The sequence below is a fragment of the Ursus maritimus genome, unplaced genomic scaffold, assembly GCF_017311325.1.
Source record: "Ursus maritimus isolate PB19 unplaced genomic scaffold, ASM1731132v1 scaffold_7, whole genome shotgun sequence".
In the NCBI taxonomy this organism is placed as follows: domain Eukaryota; kingdom Metazoa; phylum Chordata; class Mammalia; order Carnivora; family Ursidae; genus Ursus; species Ursus maritimus.
Window position 1 is genome coordinate 5,371,489 of NW_024426885.1, and position 13,217 is coordinate 5,384,705.

General features: G+C 47.6%; 2 protein-coding genes across 2 annotated transcripts in view; one reads left to right on the forward strand and one right to left on the reverse strand.

Moving 5' to 3' along the window:
• The window catches only part of DOCK1 (dedicator of cytokinesis 1), a 495,125-nt gene that overhangs the window by 244,675 nt on the left and 237,233 nt on the right, over positions 1-13,217 (reverse strand).
• The window catches only part of INSYN2A (inhibitory synaptic factor 2A), a 37,851-nt gene continuing 33,775 nt past the window's right edge, over positions 9,142-13,217 (forward strand). The window contains exon 1 of the mRNA XM_008685660.2: positions 9,142-10,599. Coding sequence (XP_008683882.2) covers positions 9,359-10,599 — 1,241 coding nt within the window. The 5' untranslated portion in view covers positions 9,142-9,358. The remainder of the gene's footprint in view (positions 10,600-13,217) is intronic.

Consider the following 13,217-nt stretch of genomic DNA (forward strand, 5'->3'; position numbering starts at 1 on the left):
CCGATTTCTCCATTCCCCTTTTCCTTTCTCTCCACGTTCATCCCGAACAAGACATACTGTAGAATTCTAAGTATTGATCATATTTATTGAGTACGATTTTAGATAGCATGTACTCAAGTCAAAGTAAGGAGAAATGAAAGTTATTTATTTAATTCAAATGCTCTGTGCCAAACATTCCCCTCTGAAGTAACCAGACTCATCTGTGTGCTTTGGACCCTCCATGGGTTCCCCCCCTCCACCTCACCCCGCAGGTCAATGGCTCCTTCTCTATAGCAAAAACCAGAGTCCGATTAGAAGGCCGAGATTAGCAAAGACTCCACACTTAAAAATGACTTTGTCATCCCAAGCTCTTGAAGTTTCTGGATTAAATTCTTCATGAATTTTGCCCCTACCACGTCCCACTCTTGAGCACAGAGCTGGATGATATAAGACCTGATGGACTGGTACTCCCCAGCAAGTTCTGTTTGCTACAACACAGATGTCGTAAGGGCCCCACCATACTGCATGATTAAATATAACATACAGTTGGCCCTTGAACAACGTGGGTTTGAGCTGTGCGAGTCCATTTATAGGCGAGTGTTTGGGTTTTGTTTTTCAATCCAGTACTGTAAATGTATTTTTTTCTTCCTTAGAAAATTTTCTTGATACCATTTTCTTTTCTCCAGCTTACTTTACTGTAAGAATACAGTATATAATATATATAACATACAAAATATGTTAACTGACGTTAAGTTATCGGCACGGCTTCTGGTCAACAGAAGGCTATGAGTAGTTAAGTTTTGAGGGAGTTAAAAGTTATATGCACATTTTTGACCATGCAGGGTTTAGCGTCCCTAAGTCTCATGTTGTTCATGGGCCAACTGTACACACCATTTCTGGACCATATGCTCATTTTGTGAGTGTATGGCTCATCTCGTTCTCTTCCGTAAGCACAGAAGGAAAGGTTACGGTTAATACTGTATAACACTCCAACTCAAGACAGTTATGCCAAGATTCACAAGATTAGAATCTCTGGACATGGTTTTACTTATTAACCTCAGAAAACCATATCCCTCTCCCCTTCCACTCATCTAATTCCTACCCAGATTTCAGAAAACAGCCACATTCCCCCTGATCCGAAGAGCCAGGTGACACAGAAAGAATCCTTGGAAGCCACCAATATGGTATACTCATCATAAGCCTTCTAAAAATACCAAGGGTAAGCCCCCAGCTATGCGGACACTGTGATGTATATCATTATATTCTTACACCAATTAGCAAGTATCAAAGCTGACTGAGTTCAGGGGAAAGGAGGTGCTTAGAGGGACCTCATCTATAATCACTTATATTTGTTTACGGAGAGAACTGACACACATCAAAGAGTGACTCATGCATTAGGCCTGCTCTTCCAAGGCCCCCAGGAGGCCCAGTGGGCTGATGCGATCCAGAGATGCGTGTCTTTCCCCAGCACCTGGTATGGTGCCGGGTCACCCCAGACACGCAGGTGCTCTTCCTCATGTCAGTGAAGGCAGCAGGAGGACTGGAGCAGACAGAGAAGGTAGGAGTAGAACTGGACTATCACAGAGGCCACCAGGGAGAAGAGGCTGGGGCCACAGTCCTAGAACATAGACCACGGAAACTGAAGACCCAAAGCAGGGATAGACCATGGCATGCTCTAGAGAGAGAGCAGGAACGTGAAGCCTGGATGACCAGGACCTGCAGGATGGGGGGCAGGGGATGTGAGAATGCCAAGGTCAGGATGGGAGCAGTGGGAACAGAAAGGAGGAAGCGAAGAGGTAAAGCAGTAGGAAGGAAAAACAAAAATCAGTGAGACCTAGAGAAGACTGGCTTTGAAGAACTAAACTAGAGAATGAATCAGAGCACTGCTAGTACCCATTAGGGTGCCCTCACAATAGACAGCAAGGGACTCTCCACCACCCTAAATTGGGGCATGGGTCTTTTGACCCCCTTGCAAGCCAAGTTCAGTCCTGCATGTAATAGTGGGTGCCCTTGCTCCATGCATGGCCAAGGGGAGCATAGCAGCTATGTTTCTGGGTTGAGTACAGTCCACCTCAGGGTCTTAGGTCATGGCCCATGGCCTCTTGTTAGGATTCTATACCTAGGCTCCTGGGGCAGTAATTTTTCTACGTTTTGCTGTCCAATTCTAAGTAGAAGCTGATTATAAGAAATGCTCATTTCTCCCCATCTTTCTTGGCTTAGCTACCTCTGCATTAAACTCAAGACCCTGCAAAGTCTACGGTTTGGCTAGACCAGGGAAACACAGGAGATACACTATAGTGAAAAATACAAGCGTGATCCGTTTTGATGGTAATAGACGGGCGCTCACATAGTCTTGCCAGAAAGACAGATTGCATCTTCAACTCTAAATCATTTCAATTGCAGTGACTGGTTACCTCCACGCAGAAATCCTGCCCTGGGTGTTCCCAAATGGTATCCTGAGATTCGACTTCGAGAAACAGCAGGGAAAACATATACTCTTTTGACGTAGTTTTGTGGGTTTTTTTGGAAAAAATCAATGTTCTAATTTTAGCTCAAGGATATATCATGAGTGAAAACATGCTGTTTAGTAAAAAACATACAGATTCGTCATAATCAGTAAGGCAAAACAATCTCAACGCTCATTCCGCGATGTACATGTTTTCAGTCGAGATTCCCATGAAGTCTAAGCAAGGGAGGCTACCTCTTCCACAGCCTACCAACTCCAACTTCCTAGCGTTGGGCGCCAAACTGCCAGCTGGTTGTTGCTTAACTACCTAGAACCATCCAGGCAGTAGGGTAGATGGGACATTTGCTACGATAATCTCTCTGTACCCGTGAGCTACATGCAAAGCAAGAGCTCTTACATTAACAACTTGTCTAGTTTCCTGGGGAGAAGTGAGGGGCAGGGAAATTAGTTCCTTTTCCTAATCTTACATGATTTTGGTGGGTTGTTGGAACCAGTTTTTCTGGACTCTCTGTGGACATTATTAGTTAGCAAAGCTAACTGCCGCAAATAATGGTCCTTTCCTACGCGGATGTAACATCTCACTTGGAGGAGGCATTTTTCCCAGTTGATTTTCGCCAACATCATAAAATTTTGCTAATTCATTTCTACTCATTTAGATTCCATTTGGACAGAGGATGAGCAAAGGTTAACATCAGTGTAAGCTGAAGATCAAAGAACTAAGTAAACAGTGAAACAAATGAAGAAGGAAGTCTGGTTTGTGGAAGAGGGCCATTTTCTGGTGTCTCTCACACCTCCACGCCAAACCCCAGCATCGGTGTGGAACACGGACGGTTCCCTTCCCCTCATTACATAGCCCCCCACTCATTAGAGACAGGCCAGTGATTTACAGTATGTGGCTGAAGTCATCGACGATAAGTTTTCTGTTGGTGGCAGTGTGTTTTCTGAAATCGCGGATATGCATGAACGGGGGGCCCCCGCCTAGGGTGGTTTTCCTTCTGCCTCGAGCTTGCATCGAAGCTGCACGAATGCCCCTTTTCCCTACTTCTGACTGGACACTCATCCGCTCTTAATGGCGGAGGCCTGACTGCAATCTTCACACATCAAAGGAATGGGGCCTGACTTGGCCGCCTTTCCTCCGACTCCGCAGTGCTATGGAACGGCCTCCTCCCTCAGTGCTCAGTCGCCGAGGGGGTGTGTTTTCATTCCGTTACCCCATTCCAGTCCTCTTGAATCAATGACCTTTGAAGAAGTGAACAAATGTCTGGAAAAATATCATTTCAGTGTATTAAAGGAAATTAAACGAGATAATGAATCTAACTAAGGCACAGTCTAAAATCTATAGCGGTTCGCTTTGCCCTGAGGAAGGGAGGACCTTCCATTCTGGAAGAATCAATCGCCGCCTATAAAATAGGCCTTAAAGTTAACTATTTCACAACACAGATGAGTTCGTTTAATGGGTGAGATGCTGTCTTCCTTTCCTTTCCCTCCGGGAAGCTGAGTGTTAAAAAGAAGGGTAGGTTCGTTGTCCCCCCTCCCCCGTCCTGACTAGCCTAATGCTCAGGCATTCCCTCAGCATATGGAATAAAATGCTGACCCAATTAATCTTGAATTCCAGCCAGCATCTGTGACTCCAAGGTGTCTCAACAGCGGGGAAGCCACTAGAAAAACCAATAATATCATACAGTCCCCTTCCAGACTCTTCGGATTGCTTGCCTAGCTCTTTTGCTCTCTCCCCTGACTGATGGGACACTAGGGGGTGTCTGGGCAAGGCCAGCACACTCACCGGCCCCCGCGGCCAGTCAGCTGCACCGTGCCCCACATCTCACCGCACGGGGCCAAACCGGAAACCTCTCAGTCGTGCGGACACTGTAAGAATGGAGCTCATCCAGTGGAGAGTATCCTGTCAGTTGTGGAGATCCCACTTTACTTCAGAAAATAAATGCAGATGACACGTCAAATCCATTTTATTTCTAATTAAAACAGATGGCAGATCTCCTCCCAGCAGTGAGTTTGCTCATGTACTGACATATCTTTGACTAAATGCTCCTTCTCCTAAGCTGTCTGTGCACACGTACGTACACGTATGTACATGCACTCTGCATATATACTACACACGCAAACACCGTCAATCCTCTGAAATTCACTTTCTTTCTTTATTCAGAGCATCTTCAAAACAATAAAAGATGACCTTTGGGAGACTGCATGTACCCAAATCTAATCATTTCTGGGTTTTTCTTCTTCTGATCCGAGTGTTTATACTGTCTAGCGGCCTGATCCTGTCATCCTGCGTAAGGTGTGGCCTGACATTGCCCTGGGGTTTTTTAATTGGCGAACCGTAATATACTCGCAGCTCCCCCAACAAAACCCAGAAAGCAGAAGGGAAGCTAAATCCAACAAAAACCGGAAAACAGAAGGGAAAATAAATCTCCCAAAATGCACTATCTTAATACCACAATGATGACCATGTTGGTTCATTTTCTTCCAGTACAATTTGGGAGACTGCTTTCTTTCACGTAACATGATTTCATAAGTGTTTTTCTATGATACTAAATAATCTTTACAATTATCATTTTAATGGCCGCACTGAGTCGATGTACACCATCGTTTACTTAACCGTTTACCTATTGTTAGGCATTTAGTTGCTTCCATTTTTCACTCCTTTAAGCTGGAATGAACATTTTTATAGAAGCTATTAATTTAAAGCAGCATGCAGAGAGGACTCTCCATCACTAATCTAAAAATACAGGGTTTATATATTTACAACTCACATTTGATTATGCACTTTAATTGGAGGGTAATTAAGACATTTGCATTCCGAACAGCTCCTCGACACCAGCTCTCCCCGAGCCAGACGGGCTCAACCGTGACTCGCCAGATTCACCTCAAGACGGCACAGTCCGATGAATTCCAAAACACAATTTTCTTATGAAAAATAAACTTTATGAACTCCCGCTGCTTTGGAGCCAAGAGATTAACTCCAAGAACCAGAGCCCATGGTCCTTGGAGGTGACACCGCCAAGGCGAGCCGTCACCGAAAATGCCACTGTGTCTTCCTGAGGAGTCCAGCACTCCCGACAGCCCTCACTGAGTCTGTGTCCAGGGCCAGGTGTGTTCCTGGGACCTACCTGCAGGTGCTCTGCACAACCTGCACCCAGATACCCCGTGACAAACAGGCCAAGGAAATTGCTCAGACAGGTTCCAGCTGCTGGATGCTTTCTGCAGTTCATTGCAGGGCACTGCCTTCGAGCCACAGTTTCCTGGGGCAGAGCAAGGGTTCAGTGCCTGGGATTTAGAGGGATGCAGGGAGTGGCCCTCGAGCTACATGACTCCCAGCAAATTACAAAAAAAAAAAAAAAAAAGTCTGGAGCCTCAATTTCTCGATCTGCAGCTTGAGGCTGGCAAGAGTGCCTCCCCTGTGAGGCTGTCCTGAGGGTCAAGGATGAAATCCAAGTGCAGCACAGAAGATGCTGGCATTTGGTGAGGAACAGAACTACGTATGGACTCCACCTTGATATCACCTGTAGCAGAGGCACACTCATTTGCTGAATGACTGTATGAAGGGATGACAGATGAATGAAGTGTGCCAGAAGGTTCAACTTGGGGGATGTCTTCTGTTAGAACACCCAATTTCCTTTCATGACAAAACCATTTCCTTAATAATCACTACCAGCACCCCCACCCCAATAAACAGTAAGTGAACACCCTGGGAAGGTATAACCATTTAATATGAAAGTAATTCTTAACATCCAGGAAAATTCCATTCTAAAGCTTTAGAAAATGCTACCCAGCCATCAAAAGGAGCACAGATGTCCATCTGAAGTCCAAATAAGTCAACCTCAAGAATCCTTCGACGTCTTTCTTATCAGTGGGATGAGGACAATTCAATTTCTACTACTTGAAAAACGAATTCACCAACAGACTACCCTGAGAGAAAAAATCCTCTAAGTATCACCATCATTTTTACTAATAAGAAAATGATTTTTATATACTTAGCAACTCCCTGTAAAACAGAGAAGAGCTTAGAATTGCTTTATTATTATTATTTTGCCACTGGCAATTAATTTTTCTGATTTGTTTTATTAGTTCGATGGTTGGATCCAAGATCCAGAATATCTTTCCAAACCAGCAGACTGATGTAAGAAAATTATTTCAGTGCAGTTCCTGGCAAATCGCGATGATGAATAGCATGGTAGGACAAACTTATTCAGACACACATTTTTCAGGAGTGGCAGGGAAAAGGCTGAAAAATTACTAGTAAATTGCTTTTTGTAAAAATGCTCTCCCTTTCAAGTTTTCCGTGGTAGGAAGGTCTTCTGCAGAATGATGGCACAATATAGTCTGACATAGCTGGACAACAAAGGCAGTTCAAGAATGACTATGAGATAGGAGGGTTAAGATTTAATTTTCTCATTACACCCCCACCGCCCCCATACCCTCCCACACCACGTCCTTTTGTGTATATCATTTTAACCTGTTGGGGTAAGTATCTGTAAAAGATATATATTATCTCTCCTTAGCAGGCATGCTCCACACCCCACCCACTATCCAGAATCTAGTCCTCCCAACACGGGGCCAGGACATGATACAGCTCTGGTCTGTTCCTTTCCTTTCCTGGTCTCTCCACAACTGCCCGGTGTTTCCAGTTTCAAATTACAAAGTCCTCCAGCTATCTTCAGCATCCAGGAAAGCTCTAAAAGCCAAAATAGGCTGATTCTCTGTCTTCTCCAAACTACCTAAGAGAGCGACTGTTTGGGGTAATTCTTTTGTCAGAGGACACACAGAGCAGCAGCGACATGAGGATGTGGCTCTCTCCTGGCTCAGCAGAGAGCTGGGGAGTTCCCAGATCAGCTCCTCAGGAAAGGCACCTTCCAGACCACCCATGCCCCCGGGTGCCTGGACAATGCCATCTGTTCCCGGTCATTCACTCTGCTCTCCCAGGCCTTCCCTTTCAGGGACACACTCCAGCTACCCAAGATGAAAGGTCCAGAGCGGTGGTCCTTACCCAGAGATGGCTGTGCCCCTCCCTCAACCCCCAGGGCCATTTGGCAATGTCTGGGGGCATTTCTAGCAGGCACACTGGGAGGGTGCTCCTTAGTCTAGTGGGTAGAGGCTGGGATGCGGCTGAACATTTCTACGTGCACAGGAGAGCAGAGCTGATTGCTGTCCTCCAACAAGATTGCCAGTTCATCACCATGGCATAAGTGATGAAAAAATGAAGTTCTCTCTAAGTCTTTTGTTCAGGATCTCTACTGGAGACCTGCAAAGTGCCAGCGCCATGCTGGCCTGTGATGCAGAGGCCAGTTGAACGGAGTCTCCCGACTGCAGGGAGGGGAAGTTCTAGAACACACTCTCACACGGGGGCTCTGGGCTTCTCCCCACTTTTTTCCTTCACTGGACGATCATGCCCACTGGCCTACAATCCTAACCCAGTAAGAACTAAGGATATGGGGAGGTGTCCTGTGTGTTTGTTGGACATCTGACACTAGGAGAAACAGCATGAACTCAGGCATCAGGGAGGTCAGGATCCTGCTCCTTACTGTACGTCCTACTTGCTGTGTGATGTTAACAAGTGACACAACCTCTCTGAACCCCACGTTGCTCCTTCAAATGGGCTGCAGGGCACTGAAGGTGTTAGGTATCATCTTCACACATTAGTGGAGCTCCCGGTAGCCCACACACTCACTGACTTCTGGACTGGCCACCACCAGTCACCCACTTCCTTGTGACATTTCCAGAGAAGCGCTGTTGGAGGTTTCAGTTCTAGTTCCATGGGCTCCTCCTAGGACAGCCCGAAGGGTCTGTTACTGTTCAGCTAGCTCATGCCTGCGACCTGGCCTTGGACACGGTGCTCCAACGCCAGGCCCCTGCACACCGAAGTCCCTCCCATCTGACTATTTTCTTCTCTAACACTAACTCACAAGCAACATAACTACATTTTCTTCCTTTAAGTTCAGCCCGCAAGAAAATTCTTCCACGTGCAATGAGCAGCTGTGAATCTGCCTGATAAAGTGAAGGCATTCACCCCACTGGTATTCCCCAGAGGGATCATCGGCCACCTGCACCTTTTCAGATGCATTTAATAATTCAGCCCAAGATGAATTTGCATGATTAACATAAAGCCTTGTGATTTTATTTTCTTTCAGGATTTAAATACTGAAACAACCACCATTGTTTTCATTTTCAGAGGTTGTGATCAAAACACAAAACTTGATTCTAGAATGAATAATTTCTTTAAAAAAAAAAAGTATTTTCAAATACCACTCTCCATAGAATGCAAAGAAAGGAGCTGTAGATGCAGGGAAACCCACGTTCTCTCCAGGGCTGGTGTTAACCCATTAGAAGCAAGCCACACCACAAAGATGAATCCTTTCTGGTCCTCCCATCGAGCAGTATGCCCCACCGTCCCATGGCATCCATAACGGCTAAGACAAATAGATTTATTTCAGTCCCTCACGTAGGGCTCTCCATAGTTATCTGATCGGGACCTAGAATCTCCAGTAAGAAAACAGCAATTCTCTTGGATTCCAATAATAGATTAATCACCTTATCCTCAAAAACTAGTAAAAACCCAAACCGAATAAGATGCGTGTAGAAAACCATCTGCCTATGAAGCGTATGTGAAATGATAATTTGCAAAGCGGAAGAGGCAGCATCGTTGGGCTTCTTGATGAATATAGTAAAACAGGTTTGTCTAATGGGGAAACATGCATTACTATCAAAAGAAACGAGTGTATCCCACATGGAAAAGCAAGCAGGCTTTAATATCTGAGAAACATTTCAAGCTGTGCCTGCCAGCAATTCTCCGCCTGTCTGATTTTCCTTAACATAAAGGCCAACCTCACCTGTTTAAAAATAATTAGGAAGCAGGCCGTAGTAACATTCGCTCGAAGTTTGTGCTGCCTGTGTGTTCGCATGTGTGTTTCGATTGCACTGATGCCTGTGTTGATGTTTCTGAACGCAGGAATCATGGTCAGTAAGGAAAGCAGCAAATGCGTACTCACGACATCAGAGAGCGAGGTGGAGCCTGCCGCCTGCCTGGCCCTGGAGATGAAGTATGCCCTGGATCCCAACCGGCAGATTAAAAAACGGAATAAAGCCCTACAGGTGCGGTTTAAGGATATCTGTGAGGCGCAGAATGAGCAGAGGGACACGCAGCTCTCGGCGGGACAGCCGGGCGAGAAGCGGGAGGCCAAGCCCATGTCCTACAGGGCAGCCTACCGCAAATACATGACCGTGCCCGCTCGGAGGTCCATCCCCAATGTCACCAAGAGCACAGGCGTGCAGACCTCGCCAGACCTGAAAAAGTGTTACCAGACCTTCCCTCTGGACCGCAAAAAAGGGAATCTCAAAAGCATCCCCGCTGCGGATGCCTTTAAAAGTCAAAACAATGGGTTTGCAACGGATGTGAAGGAGAAGCACGAGGAAGGACCAGGAGAGGAGGCCCGGCCGTGGGGTGCCGGCCAGGTGCATAAGACGGCAGCCTTGGTTTTCCACTCCAACGAACACATGAACGCATTGGACCAGCCTGCCGGGGTCAACTGTGCAGAGCCATGCAAAAACCCTGATGTGCACAGCTGCCGAGATGAGCCTCTCCAAAACTCTGCCCGGCCTCCCTCCCAGGAGCCTGATTACCAGCTGCATGGGAAAGCAAAGCACGACAGGGCGACACCGGACACCGAGGAAGCTGCTCTGTCGGCCCACGGGACCGTGTTTAAAACCGAGGTGGCCACCGTTTATGCACCTGCCCCCAGCGCACAGGCCCCCGAGGCTGCCTTGTCAAACTCTGCCGGCACGAGCGAGTGGCCCCTGTGCCTGGCGGCCGACCAGGAGCGGAGGAGGGCCTCGCGTCTCAATGGGCTCCAGGGCCCCCAGGGCCCCGCGGCGGCCTGCTCACCCCCGATGCAGTGCCTGTCCCCCGAATGTAGCGAACAGCCCCCGCAGACTCGAGCCCCGCCGGGGGAGGAGAGCCAGCCTTGCCCCACGGCCACCGCTGTGGGTGAAGAATGCCGACAAATCGTGCCTCACACGGAAGTCGTCGATCTGAAAGCACAGCTGCAGGTGATGGAGGACCTGATCAGTTCCAGCCAAGAAACCATCAAAGTGCTCTTGGGGGTCATTCAGGAGTTGGAGAAAGGAGAGGCCCATCGGGAAGGGTATGTATGCCCACGTTTCTCATGAAGCTGTGCGGGCTCACCACCCCCAGGGTCCCTCCGTAGCCTCCAGTGCCCAGATCCGTAGCGAGACTAATGCCAGCATTTCTGTGAACAGGTGATAGTCTGAGGACAGCGAGAGTTCAAAGGGGTCCCAGGTTACTTTATGAGGCTAGGCTTCCTTGCAAACTCGCCTTAAAGATTCACTTGATGGTTGGCATTCATCTGTCTGGCCTGGAATTCAAATCCTGTATCTCTATTTTGAATGCATGAATTGATGGGTCTTAACTCTGTATGCCCTAGGACGAAAGGTTTACGATATGGATGAAGTATCATAGGTACGCCAGCACAAAATATCTAAGTAAGAAACTACTCGCCTCTTAGGAATCACATTACAGAAGAGAAAAGAAAGAACTGAAATGGCATCCTGCAAAGCAGATGCTGCCTTGGTTACATTAAATCATTAGAATCACATTGATATTCAGGACGGTACAGGGTTCCACACAATAGAGGATATGTTTCTCTGTCCTGCTGTGGCGCTCCTAGAAGCAATGCCCACCCTCAGGCAAGCCCTCTCTGTGTGTGATTAGGAGACAGTGTCTTTCCTCCTGAGTGTCTTAGTGCGGAGCAGGCCTACAGAGGAAATCATACCCAGTCGGCAGCCAAAACCGTCCAGCCTTGATAACAGATTGCTAAACTTTGTTTCCCATCTTTTGAACTTGAAATTGTGCAGCAGCAAATTTAAAAGCAAATGACCTAACGGTACGATGCTAGCCTTGAGCCCCTCCGCTAGAAAGGCTTGTGTGGGCCTGGCAGAGTGCTTTGCTGAAACAAGAGTGCCAGCAATGCTCCAGTGCCAAGCTTCTCAAAACAGTGCCCACGGCTTATTGGCCTTCGTCTTGACTGCCAGGTTTTCTGTTTCCCATTTCCCCTTGACACTGTCTGGATTCCCTGCAGCCCCTGATCTGGAGGTGGGATCTGAGGGAGTGCCCTGCTGCCTCATGGGGTTAGATCCCCCTCCCCGGGAACCCTACTCCTGGTGAAGTGAGCTAGCAGCCAGTATGAAGGGAAGCTAAGTAATGCATCGCCAGGGTAGCAAACCACTGGTAAACAGTTTCCTCAAGAGGATTTTTGTGGTTCAGTTATACGGGGTTTGTGTACTGCAGACAAGGGGGGGAAGAGTCTCTACTGTGCAAGGAAGCAGGTGAGGCTCAGTCCCTGGCTCCAGAGGCAAGATGCCTGGTGCAGGTTCTGGACCTGGTTTCTGCTTCTCTGGCGCAGTGCAGGCGGCCCATCTACAAGAGGAGTTGATCCCCAATAAATCCACTCCCCCCATACAGAGTATTGTTTCCAGTCCATGGCATTCAGCTATTGGCCAATCATAAACTAATCTATGTGGAGATCAGTGGTAACCTAACATTACAGAATGCTTTCAAAAGGCCTCTTTCAGTCTTGGGTGTACATTTCCATTTTCATCCCATTTCAGTCATTTAGACTTGAATACACACGCATCCCGAAGCAACACACTCCAGTGGGTCTACAAGCGACTGGTCCATCAGGAGACCACATTCCCACAAAAGAATTAAAGGCCCAAACAGGGACCCGATCACGGACTTCAGTACAGCTTGTAGTGACTGAAATCACACAGCAAAGTAGGAAGATACCAACATTACTCACTGAGGGAAAAAAAAAGTCACCAAATGGTATAAAGCCAAATGTATATGCTAAATCAATGTGTATGCTCACCAGGGTAGGTGCCGAACTAAAACCCTGCCAAGGCTGAACGCCCACGAACACCCCAGGAAAGGAGAACCACGTTGAGCTGCAGGCTCCTTACACTATTCAAACAAGCGCAGAGATTTGTTTTAAATGGGACCCTCTGAGTTCTCTGCAACCTGGCCAGGCAACACGGTGCTTCTGCACTTACCGAGACACCTTTAGGTGGGAATTCTGACTCCGAAGACGTGGGGCAAGGGCTACACCCCTCTGTACCCCATTGCTTTACCTGTTAAGTTGGAGATCATCACTCATCCTGTAGATGGAGGGAGAGGATGATGTGGGGTGACCCTCTACTGAAGTCAGCCCAGTGCCAGGTGCATCAGAACAGGCTGAGTTCTACAGTGGCATGGGTATTGCTTGGTCTGGCTGGTCAAAGATGCTGGGGTCTGGGGAACACTTAGCAGCCCCACATCTGAGTCCAGTGTGATGAATGTACCCTCCACACTCCCAGCACACAGGCTGCTGTCTGTATTCTTCCTACAAGGCCTGAGCTGCCCTGCTCCAGGGCAGTACCCACCAGCCACAAGTGGCTACTGAAATTCAAGTTCAGATTAATTACAAATGTGAATTCAGTTCTTCAGTTGTACGAGCAACATCTCAGGTGCCCCAGAGTCATATGTGATGACGGGTCACTGCATAGGACACAGAGCATTGCCATCATCACAAGAAGTCCTTCAGCCCGGTCTCCCCCAAACGGGACACAGTGCCTGCCTCCTAACCATGTGGGGACTGAGCAACACAGATCAAGGCAAAGGGTGAGCTGACTTTAAAATCAATCCCTAGTTCAGCTGCTGCCTGCGTAGGACAAGCTCGCTGCAGAAAGGCAGTTCCATATCCCACAT